Source organism: Myotis yumanensis, unplaced genomic scaffold (genome assembly GCF_028538775.1).
Source record: "Myotis yumanensis isolate MYYU_CA2020_CCGP unplaced genomic scaffold, mMyoYum1.0.hap1 SCAF_4, whole genome shotgun sequence".
Taxonomy (NCBI): domain Eukaryota; kingdom Metazoa; phylum Chordata; class Mammalia; order Chiroptera; family Vespertilionidae; genus Myotis; species Myotis yumanensis.
Window position 1 is genome coordinate 36,824,917 of NW_027223755.1, and position 18,706 is coordinate 36,843,622.

At 41.6% G+C, this 18,706-nt stretch overlaps 1 protein-coding gene across 1 annotated transcript in view; it reads left to right on the plus strand.

Moving 5' to 3' along the window:
• Positions 1-14,795, plus strand: part of NAIP (NLR family apoptosis inhibitory protein) — a 45,615-nt gene extending 30,820 nt beyond the window's left edge. Inside the window, exons 11-15 of the mRNA XM_070412139.1 lie at positions 4,105-4,269; positions 5,882-6,034; positions 6,364-6,450; positions 9,358-9,522; positions 13,365-14,795. Of these exons, the coding sequence (XP_070268240.1) occupies positions 4,105-4,269; positions 5,882-6,034; positions 6,364-6,450; positions 9,358-9,522; positions 13,365-13,729 (935 nt within the window). The 3' untranslated portion in view covers positions 13,730-14,795. The remainder of the gene's footprint in view (positions 1-4,104; positions 4,270-5,881; positions 6,035-6,363; positions 6,451-9,357; positions 9,523-13,364) is intronic.
• Positions 14,796-18,706: the final 3,911 nt, after the last annotated feature.

Consider the following 18,706-nt stretch of genomic DNA (forward strand, 5'->3'; position numbering starts at 1 on the left):
CCAGCGATCATGAGCAGGGGCAACGTGGGCGATTGTAGGGAGCTGGGGGTCCCCTGCCCACCCTGATCTGGGACACCCTTCAGGGCAAACCAGCTGGCTCCCACCCATGCACCAGGCTTCTATCCTATATAATAAAAGGGTAATGTGCACATGCAATTTTTTTCCCCAAATATATTTTATTGATTTTTTACAGAGAGAAAGGGAGAGGGATAGAGAGTTAGAAACATCGATGAGAGCGAAACTTCGATCAGCTGCCTCCTGCACACCCCCTACTGGGGATGTGTACGCAACCAGAGTACATGCCCTTGACGAGAATCGAACCTGGGACCCTTCAGTCCGCAGGCCGATGCTCTATCCACTGAGCCAAACCCGTTAGGGCGGTAATGTGCAAATTGACCCTAACAGCAGAACGACTGGGAATGACTGGTCACTATGACACACACTGACCACCAGGGGGCAGATGCTCAATGCAGGAGCTGCCCCCTGGTAGTCAGTGCACTCCCACAGGGGGAGCTCTGCTCAGCCACAAGCCAGGCTGAAGGCATCACATTGGCGATGGTGGGAGCCTCTCCTGCCTCCTCAGCAGCTCTGTGGATGTTCAACTGCAGCTTCGGCCCGCTGGCAAGTGGACATCCCCCAAGGGATGTATCAGTGCCAGCTTAGGCACAATCCCCCGGTGAGCAGGCCTAAGCCAGCAGGTGGACATCCCCGGAGGGGTCCCAGACTGCGAGAGGGCACAGGCTGGGCTGAGGGACCCCCGAGCACACAAATTTTTGTGCACGGGGCCTCTAGTATATATATATATATATATATATATATATATATATATATATATTTTTTTTTTTTTTTTTTTTATTGATTTTTTACAGGGAGAAAGGGAGAGGGAGAGAGTTAGAAACATCAATGAGAGAGAAAGATTGATCAGCTGCCTCCTGCACACACCCCTACTGGGGATCAAGCCTGCAACCCGAGCATTGCCCTTGACTGGAATTGAACCCAGGACCCTCCAGTCCGCAGGCTGATGCTCTATCCACTGAGCCAAACCAGCCAGGGCTTATTGTATTGCCTTTTAGTTCTGAGTTGTAGTTCTTTGTATATTCTGGATATTAAATCCTTATTGGATGTATGGTTTGAAAATATTTTCTCTTATACTGTAGGTTCTTTTCAATGTCTCAATGATGTCCTTCGATGCACTGTTTTAAATTGGATGAAGTCCAATTGCTAGTGCTTTTTATTTTTTTTATTTTTTATTTTTTTTTAATTAAATCTTTATTGTTCAGATTATTACATTTGTTCCTCTTTTTTCCCCCCATAACTCCCCTCCTTCCAGCTCCCACCCCACCCTCCACCCTCACTCCCCACCCACTGTGTTCATCCATAGGTGCATGATTTTTGTCCAGTCACTTCCCGCATCTCCCACACCCCTTTTTCCCCCAAGAATAGTCAGTCTATTCCCTTTCTATGTCCCTGATTCTATTATAATCACCAGTTCATTCTGTACATCAGGTTATTTATTCACTTGATTCTTAGATTCATTTGTTGATAGATGCATGTTTGTTGTTCATAATTTGTATCTTTACCTTTTTCTTCTTCTTCCTCTTCTTAAAGGATACCTTTCAGCATTTCATATAATACTGGTTTGGCGGTGATGAACTCCTTTAGCTTTTCCTTATCTGTGAAGCTCTTTATCTGACCTTCAATTCTGAATGATAGCTTTGCTGGATAAAGTAATCTTGGTTGTAGGTTCTTGGTATTCAGCACTTTGAATATTTCTTGCCATTCCCTTCTGGCCTGCAAAGTTTCTGTTGAGAAATCAGCTGACAGTCGTATGGGTATTCCCTTGTAGGTAATTGAGCCTCTTTCTCTTGCTGCTTTTAAGATTTTCTCTTTGTCTTTTGCTCTTGGCATTTTAATGATGATGTGTCTTGGTGTGGTCCTCTTTGGATTCCTTTTGTTTGGGGTTCTCTGCGCTTCTTGGACCTGTAAGTCCATTTCTTTCACCAGGTGGGGGAAGTTTTCTGCCATTATTTCTTGAAATAGGTTTTCAATATCTTGCTGTCTCTCATCTTCTGGCACTCCAATGACTCTGATATTAGACCGCTTAAAGCTGTCCCAGAGGCTCCTTACACTATCTTCACACTTTCGGATTCTTTTTTCATTTTGCTTTTCCAATTGGGTGTTTTTTGTCGAATCTTTGGTTTGATTATTGTACTCCTCTGGTCTGCTATTGGGTATAATATTCTTTATTTCAGTCCGTGTATGCTTACTTTCTAATTTCTTTATCGTAGCATCGAGGGTCTCATTAGTTTTCGTGAGGTTCTGCACAAATTTATGGCAAGCCCTCAAAATTGCGATTCTTAGCTCCATATCCTCCATTTCTGTCATGTTTTTTTGTCTCCGCATCTTTTATGCTTTCTTGGTGCACCCCCTTGTGGTCTCTGTGCGCAGTCTTGTTCTAGCCAAGCCTTAATTGTTGTAGTTAACACTAGAGGGATTTGACCCTCAGGCCGACTGGCTATAGGAATCAGCTGTGCGGAAAACGTCTGTCTTCTGGGGAGGCGCTAATCCAGCCTTTGCCTGAGGCGATCGGCAAATGGCTGTGCGCAGGCTTTGGGCGGGGCGGGATCAACAGGGCGGGCGGAGGGAGCAGTTATGGCCACGCTCAGTCCCGTTCCCAGAGGCTCTGCTTCTTAGAACCCCGGCAGCCGCTGCAAACCTCGGAGAGAAAGCTGCCCTCAGGTTCCAACTGATGCCAGGTAATCCCGCTTCTCCCGTTTGAGTCTGGGTCCCTAGAGACTCGTCCGGATCTGGAGCCCAGAGTCTGAGACTCACTCCCGACAGAAAACGACAACCGCGCCCTCAGCCACCAGCCCGCTTTCTCGCGCACCTCGGTACCTTTGTATTTTCCACACTGCGCCGCCTCTGAGCCTCGATTTGCTGTTCTCTTTCCTTCTAGTTGTAGAGTCTCTCTTCAGCCAGCCTTCCTGTGGTTCTGGGTGATGTCCGTTCAGTCTTTTAGTTGTATTTTTGAAATGGTTGTTTGCGGCAGCGGTCTCCGGTGTTTACCTACGCCGCCATCTTGGTCGACTCCTCGCTAGTGCTTTTTAGTAGCATATCTAAGAATCCTTCTAAGAGTTGTATAGTTTAGTTTTTATATTTAAGTTGTTGATCCATTTTGAGTTAATTTTGTATATGGTGCTGGGAGGTAGGGAGTCCAACTTCATTCTTCTGCATGTGGAAATCCAGTTGTATTTATTTTTGTGAATCTGGACAGTAGCACAAGGCTTCCCACACAGTAATCAATAAGTGCTGCATAAAGCAGTATCTTCATATATGTACTTTCTAGAAAAGAATGTTTTATGGTATTGACACCTTGTAATTAGCTAGTTATAAAAAATTGGAAAGGAGCAAAGAGAAGGCCAGACATTATAAGCATGTGCCCTAAAGAACACTGGGGAGAAATCCAACAAAGGGAAGATAGACGCATGCCCAGTAAGGTTGGGATGACAGAGGGAAGGGGTTTGTCTGTCAGTCACACCCGGGGAGAGAGATGGTTGGCCAGAATGGGTGTGGCCACTGTAAGTGCTTGGAAATTTGGGATATTTAATCCCCTGAATAAAGGAGTTCACTCTCTTGGTTCCTCTTGGCACACTTGGCTCATGCTTGGCTTACTGGCATTCTCCTAAGTGGCCCACACACACAGTGGACTAATGAACTGATGGACTGCAGCTAGCCTAATGGTTGTATTGGGCCCAGCTGCAACATGGAACTATAATTCTGGATACCGGCTCTGATTTTAGCCCTACTGAAACTCCAGCTACACTTCTGAGTGAAATAGGGCTTTGGAAACTCAGGGATATAATTCCTCAGAAATAAAGTTTTCTGCCATATTGCATCCTCCTGTGCAAGTCTCAGAAAATTACGTTTCTTGGCATATGGCAAGGACCCCACTCCCACTAACAAGGGGGTTAGACACGTTTTTCTCCAGTAACAGTATGTGAAAACTTTTCATGTGAAAATAGTGTGATGAATCAAAATGACAGTTTCAAATTTGCCATTTTGGAACTCTACATAAATAATGAGAAACTGTGTGCTGTTTTCTAGATCAACTATTTCCTAATTTGGACAAGTTCCCATGCCTGAAAGAATTGTCTGTGAATATGGACAAAAAAAATGTTTTTTCAGTTATTCCTGAAGAATTTCTAAATCTCCACAATATGAAGAAATTATTGATTGAAATTTCCGCTGAGAATGGTCCTTCTAAAATAGGTAAGGATGGCACATTGACTTACTTGTTCTTACATTACTTGGTAGAGCTACTTGGCCAATGATTCATTCATTTAAGAGTAAAAGCTTCTGTGGACCTATGGGTAAAGCCTGTATCCATGGTAAATTGGGGGAATAGCACTTTCTCATTAAGAGAATAGAGAGCTATTTGTAATTATTGAGCCCTTACTACATGCTAGGAAATTATTACAAGCACTTTACAAATATGAGATCATTTAACCTTCTTATCCATTCAAGAGGGAAAATACTGTTATTCTCATTTTTACAGCTGGGAAATTGAGGTATTAAGAGGTAATTGCTCAAGTTCACCCCAACTAAGGAAATGGTAGCCTGTGATTCAAACACAGGAATTCTAACTACTACCAAGGCTGAGCTTTTTAAAATATATATATATTATTGACTTTTTACAGACAGGAAGGGAGAGGGATAGAGAGTTAGAAACATCGATGAGAGAGAAACATCGATCAGCTGCCTCCTGCACACTCCCCACTGGGGATGTGCCCGCAACCAAGGTACATGCCCTTGACCGGAATCGAACCTGGGACCCCTGAGTTCGCAGGCTGATGCTCTATCCACCAAGCCAAACCGGTTAGGGCAAGGCTGAGCTTTAACCACTGGTACACTGTCTCTTCAAAATAATTTGTAGAGTTCTTTTATTTTATTTTAAAGTTACAGATACCTGCCAAATTAGGTGGAAGGAAGTATGCTGATTGGTAGCAATTGGAAACATTTCCCTGTTTTTCTCACCAGCCTATGCTCATGGTTAATGGACAACATGTGCAACCACCTTTCTTAAATACATCATTTAGCAAAATGACTTAGGCATCATCAATTCCTTAGCTCAGTAAAGACGGAACAATAAAGATTGAGGAAATGTAAATCTCTATGGAACTGACATGCAGAGTGGCATTCACTGAGCTGAAGCAGGAAGAAGTTATTTTCTTAAATCTGTTAGCAATTTACGCATCAAATTTAGATTTTTGTTTCAGAGTTGTCATCGCTTTTGTTTCTTTGTATAGTATTCCTATTGTGTAAATGTCATGTGCACACTCAGAAGCATTAAGATATTAAAGCTATGCCAGAACCGGTTTGGCTCAGTGGATAGAGCATCGGCCTGCAGACTCAAGGGTCCCGGGTTCGATTCCGGTCAAGGGCATGTACCTTGGTTGCAGGCACATCCCCAGTGGGGGCGTGCAGGAGGCAGCTGATTGATGTTTCTCTCTCATCGATGTTTCTGGTTCTCTATCCCTCTCCCTTCCTCTCTGTAAAAAATCAATAAAATATATTTTTTAAAAAAGATATTAAAGCTGAAGGTGAAAAAAAAAAAAAGAAATAAAGCTGAAAGTGACTTTATTGAGCCAATGCCCTTCTTTTACAGAAAGCTGATCCCCAGAAAGGCTCAGTTCAAGTTCACATAGCTCACTAGTTAATTGTAGAACCTGAACCTCAGCCAAAGTGGCCTGATTGATGGATCATTACATCGTGGTGCTTTGTTTTAATTCAATATTGTTGAACCAAAATAACAAATTATGTGACTAATCCTAATAGAAATTTGCAGTCTTCCCTAATTTCTTAAATCCTTGATATTTTACAGTTAAATTAATTGAGAATTCTCCAAACCTTAATGTTTTCCATCTGCAATGTAATTTCTTTTCGGATTTTGAGTCTCTCTTGACTGTACTCGCTTCCTGCAAGAAACTCAAAGAAATTAAGTTTTCTGGAGCATTTTTTAAACCCATCCCATTTGGTAAGAGTTACAATTTTAAAATTTTGGTTTAAGGCAGTTTTTAAAAATAGCCAAATTTTAAATATGCAATTGATGCCGAAGAACTATTGTAATAGATATATGATCTTAAATGAGTTATCAAATAAGTTGTATTTGTTTCTAAAAGTTTAAATATTTCTAGTTATCAGAATTATTTCCTGCACAAAGACTTACCTATTTAGTCATACTAATTAATTCTATCTGAATTACTGTATTATTTTCTATCACTTTAAAAGTATTCTTTAATCACATTACTTTTTGGTATATGAGTTGTAACTGACATAACTAGATTTTTATTTTTCCTTTTATAGTCACCATTCTGACAAATTTTATTTCTCTGAAGATATTAGATCTTAAATTCCAAGAATTTCCCGATAAGGAAACATCTGAAAAATTTGGTATGTATACAAAACAGTGCCTTTTACTTATTCTTTATTCTCTTCCTCCAAAATCCTTCCATCTATTTTGCATTAGCTACAACAAATCATAATATGTATTAACTACCCTGGCTAATTAGGAGGAAGGGACAGGGCTGCTCAACTTTTACCCTCACATGCCTTGATTATTCTCAGAGTGCCTTATGGGTCATTACACCACTATGCAATTTCATTGGCAGGTACCCGTTCCAAACATGTTAAGTCTGTTGTTTTAAGTTTCTGGGATATAGATAAAATTATCTTTTAAGGTTAAGAAAACTCAATATGTGAAAACCCAGATTTAACAAAATGACTAGCTATAAAAAGAGCTTAATTACTTTTTCATTTTTTTATGATTACAAAAATAATGTATGCTGATCGGGGAAAAAACAAACTGAGGCATATTAACAATTTTAAGTTTATTTAAGTAAAAATGGATTTGAATTGGGGAATATCCTGTTTAGCAGACAGAAAGGAGCTCTGAGGAGCTACACAGATGACTTTTATAGGCAGAAGGGAGCAGGAACGAGGAAGTTATACCAGGTAAAAATGTTGGTTGGTGATTGCAAGGATAATTTCCTTTAGGGCAGTGGTTCTCAATCTTCCTAATGCCTCGACCCTTTAATACAGTTCCTCATGTTGTGGTGACTTCCAACCATAAAATTATTTTTGTTGCTACTTCATAACTGTAATTTTGCTACTGTTATGAATCGTAATGTAAATATCTGATATGCAGGATGTATTTTGTTACAAATTGAACATAATTAAAGCATAGTGATTAATCACAAAAACAATATGTAATTATATATGTGTTTTCTGATGGTCTTAGGCGACCCCTGTGAAAGGGTCGTTCGACCCCCAAAGGGGTCGCGACCCACAGGTTGAGAATCACTGCTTTAGGGGATGGCAGAGTTCTAAAGGCTGGTAACCTAACTAGTGCTGCTCAGATGATTCCTGATCACCTGGTTTAAGATGCTATTTCTGGGAGAGCTGAAAGCCGAAGTCTTGGTTTGGTGACATGGGACTTAGCATAAGCGGCTGTATTTGGGGATTATGTCTTTTTAACTCAGGAAAACATAAGGTGAGTCAGTGGAGATATGGAGTGAAGTTAGTTCCTTTTAAACTTTAGCATGCTTAAGGATCACTTGGGTCTCCTCCTCCTCTTTTCTTCCTTTGGAGGCAGCTGTGTGGGTAGGGGAAGAGCAGGAGGGCTGAATGGGGCAGAGGCAGGATCAGGGGTCAAGGAAGTGCCTGGTGTATACAACAGGTTGATTAAACAAATACGCTCAGTATAATGAGAGCCAAGTTTCCTCACTGTTAGAGAAGGAATTTATAAATATTGAAAGGGTAGGTTAGAAAGAACCCTGAGGTATTAAATTAGAATTGGAGATATTGGTGTGAACCCATGGTGTTTTTTTAAAAAGCATTTTTATTGATTTTAGAGAGAGAGGAAGCGAGAGGGAAAGCTAGAAACATCGATGAGAATCATTGATCATCTGTCTCCTGCATGCCCCACACTGAAGATAGAGCCTGCAACTCGAGCATGTGCCCTAATTTGGAATTGAACCGGTGACCTCTTGGTTCATACTTGAGGTTGCCCCACACTCAACCACTGAGCTGCACCGGTGGGCTGAACTCATAGTTTTAACCTATTCACATAAATAGATCAACGTATACACAGATACAGATATCCATTTATCTATATATTTCTATACACAAACACACATTTATATTTCTAAGCTCAGTCAACTGAGACACTAGAAAATACCTTAATAGCAATGAGCACAACAGATGCCCAGATCTTGATTTCTGAATATTGGCTTCCCAAAAAGGAACACAAGTTATTGTAGAAATGGCTTATTTAAGAACTGGGACAGTGAAAGCAAAAGGCTGGAACATTTTTTTTTTTAAATCCTCACCTGAGGATATGCTTTTCGCTGATTTTAGAGAGAGGAAGAGAAACATCAATGTGAGAAACATTGATTGGTTGCCTCCTGTACACACCCCAACCAGGGATCAAACCTGCAACCCAGGTATGGGCCCTGACTGGGAACCAAATTCCCAACCTTTCAGTGTACGAGGACAACACTCCAACCAACTGAGCCATCTGATCAGGGCCTGGGACATTGTTTTAAGGTAGAAAGTGTTCAAAACATCTCCAGGTGTGACGCCTCAGAAGTAGAGAACTTTTTAGGGATCAAGTAATCTATAATGTACCATGTTAAGGATGGAATCAAAGTGAAAAGGAAAAGGAAAGATAGAGTGGTGGATTGTGAGTCTTTAGTGCTGTGAGGCAGAGGGAGAAGTCACTGAGATAATAGCAGGAGGTGAGACTGAAAGAAAGGGGGCAGAAGGCCGTCAGGAGCTAGGAGAGTATCCAGGATGCCAGAAGTAGCTTCAATCTAAAAGAGGAAATGGGTATGTGATAGGTATTCTGCACTTCAGTGCAGGAAAGACTGGGGAGGGTGAAAAAATGGTTGTCTGGAAGTCGTAATGAAGATCAAGGTGGCCCTAGCTGGTTTGGCTCAGTGTATAGAGCATCGGCTTGTGGATTGAAGGGTCCCAGGTTCAATTTTGGTCAAGGGCACATGCTCGGGTTGCAGGCTCGATTCCCAGTAGGGGTCATGTAGGAGGCAGCGGATCAATAATTCCCTCTCATTGATGTTTCTATCTCTTTCTCCCTCTCCCTTATCTGAAATCAATAAAAAAAATATATTAAAAAAAAAAAGATCAAGGTGTAGGCTGACCCCTTTCTCTTGTCCTTGGAGAGGAAGAGGAACAGTCTCTGTGCTACATGGGGCCTCTTGGACTGTGGATGATTTTGAGGCTAGAGACCACTGTTTGAGAACACAGTATGAAAAACCTTTTTTTTTTTTTGTCTTCTGATAGCCCACACTTTAGGTTCTCTTAGCAATCTGGAAGAATTGATCCTTCCTAATGGGGATGGGATTCATCAGGTGGCCAAACTGATCATCCAGCAGTGTCAGCATCTTCGATGTCTCCGAGTTCTCTCATTTTTCAAGACTTTAAATGATGACAGTGTAATGGAAATTGGTGAGTTACTCTCAGATAAAGTGTTCACCTTGCCCTGGATGGGTGGCTCAGTTGGTTGGAGGATTCTCCTGTACACCAAAAAGACTGTGGGTTCAGTTTCCAGTCAAGGTGCATATCTATGTTGCAGCTTCAATCCTCAATCAGGCGAGTATGGGAGGCAGCCCATCTTTCTCGCTCTCTTTCCCTCCCTCTTTCCCTCCCTCCTTCTCTCTTCCTCTCTCAAATCAATAAACATGTCCTCAGATGAGGATTTTTTTTAAAATTAAATCTTTATTGTTCAGATTATTACATTGGTTCCTCTTTTTTCCCATCATAACTCCCCTCCATCCAGTTCCCACCCCACCCTCTGCCCTCACTCCCCACCCACTGTCCTCATCTATAGGTGCACGATTATTGTCCAATCTCTTCCCGCACCCCCCACACCCCTTCCCCCCCGCAAGAATAGTCAGTCCATTCCCTTTCTATGTCCCTGATTCTATTACAATCATCAGTTCATACTGTTCATCAGATTATTTATTCACTTGATTTTTAGATTCACTTGTTGATAGATGTGTATTTGTTGTTCATAATTTGTATCTTTACCTTTTTCTTCTTCTTCCTCTTATTAAAGGATACCTTTCAGCATTTCATATAATACTGGTTTAGTGGTGATGAACTCCTTTAGCTTTTTCTTATCTGTGAAGCTCTTTATCTGACCTTCACTTCTGAATGATAGCTTTGCTGGATAAAGTAATCTTGGTTGTAGGTTCTTGGTATTCATTACTTTGAATATTTCTTGCCACTCCCTTCTGGCCTCCAAAGTTTCTGTTGAGAAATCAGCTTCTGTTTGGGGTTCTCTGCGCTTCCTGGACTTGGAAGTCTATTTCTTTCACCAGGTAGGGGAAGTTTTCTGTCATTATTTCTTCAAATAGGTTTTCAATATCTTGCTCTCTCTCTTCTTCTGGCACCCCTATAATTCGGATGTCCCAGAGGCTCCTTTACACTATCTTCGTATTTTTGGATTCTTTTTTCATTTTGCATTTCCGGTTGGGTGTTTTTTGCTTCTTCGTATTTCAAATCTTTGACTTGATTCTTGAGCTCCTCTGGTCTGCTGTTGGGAGTCTGTATAATATTCTTTATTTCAGTCAGTGTATGCTTAATTTCTAGTTGGTTCTTTATCACAACATCGAGGATCTCACTAGATTTCTTGTAAATCTCACTACATTTTTTAAAAAAAATATATTTTATTGATTTTTCACAGAGAGGAAGGGAGGGAGATAGAGAGTTAGAAACATCGATGAGAGAGAAACACCAATCAGCTGCCTCCTGCACACCTCCCACTGGGGATGTGCCCGCAACCCAAGTACATGCCCTTGACGGGAATCGAACCCGGGACCCTTCAGTCCGCAGGCCGACGCTCCATCCACTGAGCCAAACCGGTTTTGGCTGATCTCACTACATTTATCGGCGGTCTCACCAGTCTTTTCAAGAGCCTTACTAAATTTATCAGTGGCTTCTACACAGTTCTTTAAAGACCTTAAAAGTGTGGCCCTGAACTCTATATCCAAGAGTTTGCTTTACTCCAATTCTGTCGTTTGTGTCCTGTTTCTATGTCTCGGCATTTTTTATGCTTCACTGTGTCGATAGAGTGCCTTTCTGTGCCAAGTGTCCCAATTACCTGAGATAGACACTCTTGGTGCACCCCCTTGTGGGCTCTGTGCACAGTCTTGTTGTAATTAAGCCTTGATTGCTGTAGTTATCACTGGGAGGAATTGACCTCCAGGCCATTTGGCTGTGAGAATCAGCTGTGTCTGCAGTGGGAGAACTTCTGTGCTGGAGACACCCCTCTGGGGCAAGACTTGCTTCAATGGGGCTTTGGTGCTCACTGAGTCTGCCCCCTGAGTGTGTCTTTTATGGTTCCACGGAGTTGCAAACTGGATGGTCCCACTCTGACCTCTGGGCTTCCTGGCTCCTGGATCTCTAGGGAGGTGCTAATCTAGCCTTTGCCTGAGGCTATCCAGCAAAAGCCTCCCTTCAGGGCTTGGGCGGGGCAGGTCCCACTGGATCAACAGGGCAGGGCTAGCAGTTACGGCTGCTCTCAGTCTTGCCCTCAGAGGCTCTGCTTCTCAGTGTCCCAGTAATCGCTGCAAGCCCCTTGGAGAGAAAGCTGCCCTAGGGTTCTGAGAGATGCCAGACAGTCCCGCTTCTCCCGTATGAGTCTGGGTCCCTAGAGACTCGCCCGGAACTGGAGCTTAGAGCCTGAGACTCCCTCCTGATTGAAAACGACAACCGCACCCTCAGCCGCCAGCCCACTCCACATGCAACCTCCGCACCTTAGTATTTTACTTCTGCACTGCGCCTCCTCTGAGACGCGGTATGCTTTTCTCTTTCCTTCTAGTTGTAGAATTACACTCAGCCAGCCTTCCTGTGGTTCTGGATGATGTCTGTTCTGTCTTTTAGTTGTATTTTTGAAGTGGTTGTTCGAGGCAGCAAACTCTGGTGTTTACCTATGCTGCCATCTTGGTTCCTCCCAAACATGTCCTCAGATGAGGATTTAAAAAACGTTTCAGCTTGCATGAAGCCAGTGATATTATTCAAGTTTTCTGCTACAAAATGTCTATACGATTGCCCGGCCAGTGTGGCTTAATGGTTTGAGTGTCAACCTATGAACCAGGAGATCACGGTTCAATTCCTGGTCAAGGCACATGCCCTGGTTGCAGGCACAATCTCTAGTGGCATGCAGGAGATGGCCGACCAATGATTATCTCTCATCATTGATGTTTCTATCTCCCCTTCCTCTCTGATATCAATTAAAAAATACTTTAAAAAATGTCTATACAGATTTTTCTCTCTCTAAAAATGTTCAACCCACTTCATTATCTCTATCTTATCGTTTGTTCCCTCTAATGTCCTGGTCAGATTTGAAAGTAAAAGATGTCCTCCCATTTGAGACTATACAAGCTCTCAAGTCTGTGTTCTTTAAAAAAAATGTTTTTTAAATACACTTTTGTTTTTGTTTTTAAATATATTTTTATTGATTTCAGAGAGGAAAGAAGAGGGAGGGAGAGATAGAAACATCCATGATAAGAGAGAATCATGGATCGGCCACCTCCCGCAAGTCCCCCACTTGGGATCGAGCCCACAACCCGGGCATGTGCCCTTGATTGGAATCAAACCTGGGACCTTTCAGTTCGCTGGTGGACGCTCTATCCACTAAGCCAAACCTGCTAGGGCAAATTTTTTATGTTTTTATTGATTTTAGAGGAGGGATGGGGAATGTCTGGCCTGCGGGCTGTATAAGGCCCATGAAATCATTTGGTCTGGCCCTTCCAAGGCATTAGGGGAGAGTTAATTAAATGTTTGACTAAATACAGCAGGATAATTTTTATTTTTTAATATATTTGATTGATTTTTTACAGAGAGGGAGAGGGACAGAGTTAGAAACATCGATAAGAGAGAAACATCGATCAGCTGCCTCCTGCACACTCCCTACTGGGGATATGCCCGCAACCAAGGTACATGCCCTTGACCGGAATCGAACCTGGGACCCTTGAGTCCACAGGCTCTATCCACTGAGCCAAACCGGTTATGGCAGCAGGATAATTTTTAAGTTGATAATTGTATATGGTCATGAGTGATGTTATAAATATCCAAATAGCCCTTGGTGAAAAAGGTTCCTCACCCCTGATTTATATGTGTATATGTGTGCGTAAATATATGTATGTATGTGTGTATGTATTTATTTATTGGCATTTTCTATTTCCAGTGGTGATGAGAGAGGAGGTTGGTTCAAATAATCTAGTCTATCATTACTGAAACAAAAGTCTTATGATTCCCATTTCATTAATATTTTGCTTTTACAGCCAAAGTAGCAATCAGTGGAGGTTTCCAGAAACTTGAGAACTTAGACCTTTCACTGAATCACAAGATTACAGAGGAAGGATATAGAAATTTCTTTCAAGTACTGGACAACTTGCCAAACTTGCAAGAGTTGACAATTTCCAGGCATTACACTGAATGTATCAGAGCTCAGGCCACCACAGTGAAGTCTTTGAGTCAATGTATGTTACGGCTGCCAAGTCTCACCACAATCAACATGTTAAGCTGGCTCCTGGATGCAGAAGACATCACACTGCTTACTTCGACAAAAGAAAAACACCCTCAATCTAAACTCTTCAATATTCACTGGAAATGGACATTGCCATTCTCTCCTATCATCCAGAAATAGAAGATTTAGCTAAAAAATGCTGAATCAAGAAAAATTTTGTCAACAATTCTAAAAACCTAATTATCCAAAAACATTTTATTAAATATTGCAGGCAAAATAATAGTTATAAAACATGTAAGGCATGTAAAAAAAAAAAAAATAACACCCTGCATGCCCACCATTGAGCTTAAGAAACATTATTACCAGTATCTTTGAAGTCTCTCAATGATCTTCCTAACTAAAGTTTATACATCTAACCCTCCATAGTCCAGCATTAGCATCAGGTATTCAGGCTAACTGTGGTAAAGAGAAACAAAGCTAGAAGGAGAGGGTGGAGGGAGGAACACTCATCTAGCTAAAAGTCACAGTGTGGAAGAATTCAGGTTATATATGAAATGACTAACTTAAGGACTAAATCAATTTCACACATAGGTGAAACAAGAGTTCACTTTAACAGGGTACAGATGAGTCTTTTGTGGGCCAAGAGGTATTCCCTAACCCAGGGGTCCTCAAACTATGGCCCGCGGGCCACATGCAAATACAAATATTGTATTTGTTCCCGTTTTGTTTTTTTACTTCAAAATAAGATATGTGCAGTGTGCATATGAATTTGTTCCTAGTTTTTTTTTTAAACTATAGTCCGGCCCTCCAACGTTCTGAGGGACAGTGAACTGGCCCCCTGTTTAAAAAGTTTGAGGACCCCTGCCCTAATCCTTGTAGGATCTGTTCTGTATATTTAACTTTGGTGTAGTCAAGTTTACTTGTATCTTCCCTTTATCCACTGCCAATGTGAAGAAGAAATAGGATTTAGGGGAAAATGCTCTAATTCAGAGGCTTTTGATTCAAATGCCCTGACACTCACTTTTATGTTTCTAAACTTCTTCCTTTCTCACATATCCCAACCTCTCCAACTTCCTAAAATCCTTCCACTGTGCCCACATTAGTAACATGCCTAATATCCTCAGTGTCTTTTCTAAACGTTCCTTGCACGTTATTTTAACTCCATATTTTTTCAAACTTTTTTAATAATCAGGAATAAATTCTATATTGAAAAATTTGCGCATTGATATACATATTCACAACTGAAACAAGATTACAAAAATAACTTTCTAAAACAGCTATATTATTTTTACTTATGTGCAAATTAACAAATAATTCAAAAACACAAAATTCTTTTAAAAAGTTGTTTATATACACTGCTTTCAGTTGTTTATGTATACTGTTTTCTTTCTTACATTTCCTCCCACCAGAATTTTACCTTCTCTAGGCCACCAAAACAGCTCTTATGAGGGTCTCTGATGACCTCCACATTGCTGAATTCAATGAATACTTCAGTCTCATCCTACTTTTGTTATGAGCATTTGATCCATCAGTAGCTTTGATGTGGTCTATCACTCCCTCCTCAAAACATTTTCATTTGATTTCCAAGACTTCCCTCCTCATTCACGGAGAGTTCTGTTTCCTTTATTGCTTCTCTTCATATCTGATCTCTAAACATTGGAGTACCCGAGTTTTCCTCTGACATCTCTATTAAACGCACTTCCTTTGGCTATCTCATCCTGTTGAACGGCTTTAAATTCAATATCTAGGCTAACTTCTAAATTTTCATCTCCAGTCCAGATCTCTCCTCTGAACTCTACTCATATCCAACTCCCATTAAGAGCATCTCAAACTTCATATGCCCAAACTCAACTTCTATCCTTCCTTTCCACCAAAGTACTACTTTTTTTTTTTTTTACTGTTCATCAGATTATTTATTCACTTGATTTTTAGATTCACTTGTTGATAGATGTGTATTTGTTGTTCATAATTTGTATCTTTTTCTTCTTCTTCCTCTTCTTAAAGGATACCTTTCAGCATTTCATATAATACTGGTTTGGTGGTGATGAACTCCTTTAGCCTTTTCTTATCTGTGAAGCTCTTTATCTGGCCTTCACTTCTGAATGATAGCTGTGCTGGATAAAGTAGTCTTGGTTGTAGGTTCTTGGTATTCATTACTTTGAATATTTCTTGCCACTCCCTTCTGGCCTGCAAAGTTTCTGTTGAGAAATCAGCTGACAGTTGTATGGGTATTCCCTTGTATGTAACTGATTTTCTCTCTCTTGCTGCTTTTAGGATTCTCTCTTTGTCTTTTGCTCTTGGCATTTTAATTATGATGTGTCTTGGTGTGGTCCTCTTTGGATTCCTTTTGTTTGGGGTTCTCTGCGCTTCCTAGACTTGTAAGTCTTTCTTTCATCAGGTAGGGGAAGTTTTCTGTCATTATTTCTTCAAATAGGTTTTCAGTATCTTGCTCTCTCTCATCTTCTGGCACCCCTATAATTCGGATGTTGGTACACTAGAAGCTGTCCCAGAGGCTCCTTACTCTATCTTCATATTTTTGGATTCTTTTTCATTTTGCTTTTCTGGTTGGGTGTTTTTTGCTTCTTCGTATTTCAAATCTTTGACTTGATTCTTGAGCTCCTCTGGTCTGCTGTTGGGAGTCTGTATAATATTCTTTATTTCAGTCAGTGTATGCTTAATTTCTAGTTGGTTCTTTATCACAACATCGAGGGTCTCATTAGATTTCTTGAGGATCTCACTACATTTATCGGCAGTCTCACCAGTCTTCTTGAAGATCTCACTACATTTATCGGCAGTCTCACCAGTCTTTTCGAGGGCCTTATTAAATTTATCAGCGGCTTCTAGACAGTTCTTTAAAGACCTTAAAAGTGTGGCCCTGAACTCTATATCCAACAGTTTGCTTTACTCCAATTCTGTCGTTTGTGTCCTGTTTCTATGTCTCGGCATTTTTTTATGCTTTGCTGTGTCGATAGAGTGACTTTCTGTGCCAAGTGTCCCAATTACCTGAGATAGACACTCTTGGTGCACCCCCTTGTGGGCTCTGTGCACAGTCTTGTTGTAATTAAGCCTTGATTGCTGTAGTTATCACTGGGAGGAATTGACCTCCAGGCCAATTGGCTGTGAGAATCAGCTGTGTCTGCAGTGGGAGAATTTCTGTGCTGGAGACACCCCTCTGGGGCAAGACTTGCTTCAATGGGGCTTTGGTGCTCACTGAGTCTGCCCCCTGAGTGTGTCTTTTATGGTTCCACAGAGCTGCAAACTGGATGGTCCCACTCTGACCTCTGGGCTTCCTGGATCTCTAGGGAGGTGCTAATCTAGCCTTTGCCTGAGGCTATCCAGCAAAAGCCTCCCTTTAGGGCTTGGGCGGGGCGGGTCCTGGGATCAACAGGGCGGGGTTAGCAATTATGGCTGCTCTCAGTCTTGCCCTCAGAAGCTCTGCTTCTCAGTGTCCCGGTAATTGCTGCAAGCCCCTTGGAGAGAAAGCTGCCCTACGGTTCTGAGCGATGCCAGACAGTCCCGCTTCTCCCGTATGAGTCTGGGTCCCTAGAGACTCGCCCAGAACTGGAGCTCAGAGCCTGAGACTCCCTCCCAATTGAAAAAGACAACTGCGCCCTCAGCCGCCAGCCCGCTCCGCATGCGCTCCACACGCGCTCCACACCTTAGTATTTCACTTCAGCACTGCGCCTCCTCTGAGTCATGGTATGCTTTTCTCTTTCCTCCTAGTTGTAGAACTTCCACTCAGCCAGCCTTCCTGTGGTTCTGGATGATGTCCGTTCCGTCTTTTAGTTGTATTTTTGAAGTGGTTGTTTGAGGCAGCAAACTCCGGTGTTTACCTATGCCGCCATCTTGGTTTCCTCTCCAAAGTACTCTTTATTCAGACTTCTCCATCTCATTAAATTCCACTTGCCTAGGTCAAAACCTTTCATACTCCACCTGTGCATCTATTGGCAAATCCTGAGCTTCATTTGCAAAATGTACTCGGCTCCAACCAACCACTACTATCCATTGGTCCTAACAGATTGGACTGCTTCTTCCCCTGAAACTTTGATTCAAAATCCTCCAATGGATTCCCAACTCAAAGTAAATGCTGAAGATCTTACAATGGCCTACAAATGACCTGACCCCTCACTACCCGTCTTACCTCTGTCTCTTTAATCTCTCCTCCTTGCTCAATCCACTCAGCTGCACTGTTTCTTTGCTGCTTCCTGAACATGCAAAACATGCTAGTCTTATGGCCTTTGCACTTGTCATTTCCTTTGCCTGGGAGGTTCTCCCTCATTTGTGTGTGTGGCTCTCATTACCTTCAGAACTCTACTCAAATGTTACCTCAAAAAAGTTTCCTGACCTTTCTTTTTAGAAAGGCATCCCACTTCCAATCTCACTCTGTCTAACCCCTTTCCCTACTTTTCTCTACAGCATGTATCACTATCGGCCACCTTATAAAGTTCCCACCACTATAAGCAGTACTTGTTATGTCTTATTCACTGCTGTCTCCTAAGAAACTCGAATAGTGCCTAGCACACAAAGTTAAATAAGATTTAGCCAATCAATGATTCTCTCTCATCATTGATGTTTCTCTCTCTCCCTTCTTCTCTGAAATAAAAAATATATTAAAGAATAAAAATAGCCTGACCAGCGTCGCTCAGTGGTTGAGTGTTGACCTATGAACCAGGAGGTCACGATTCAATTCCCAGCCAGGGCATATGCCCAGGTTGGGCGACTTGATCCCCAGTGTGGAGCGTGCAGGAGGCAGCCGATGAATGATTCTTTCTCATCATTGATGTTTCTCTCTCTCCCTCTCCCTTCCTCTCTAAAATCAATAAAAATACATTAAAAATACATATTTTTTAAAAGAAAACCTCCAAAAATTAAATAAGATTTGCTGAAATAAATGACTTTCCTGAACCTCTGACCACTCTCCAACTGTATTAAGTATTAAGGGAGATAATATCCAAAAATATCTTAGAAGGCAAGTAAGCTGCCTTCATAACTCAATTCAACCTGGCACATATTTGGGCAATTAAAATATGCTAAATATGTAAAATATTGGCTGATTGTGATGAAAAATGGTAAAAAGCCACTTAACCTGTACTAGAAAGCTTAAGCCCATTTTGCAAAGTTTACGTAACACACAATGAATATCCACTTATGCAAAAA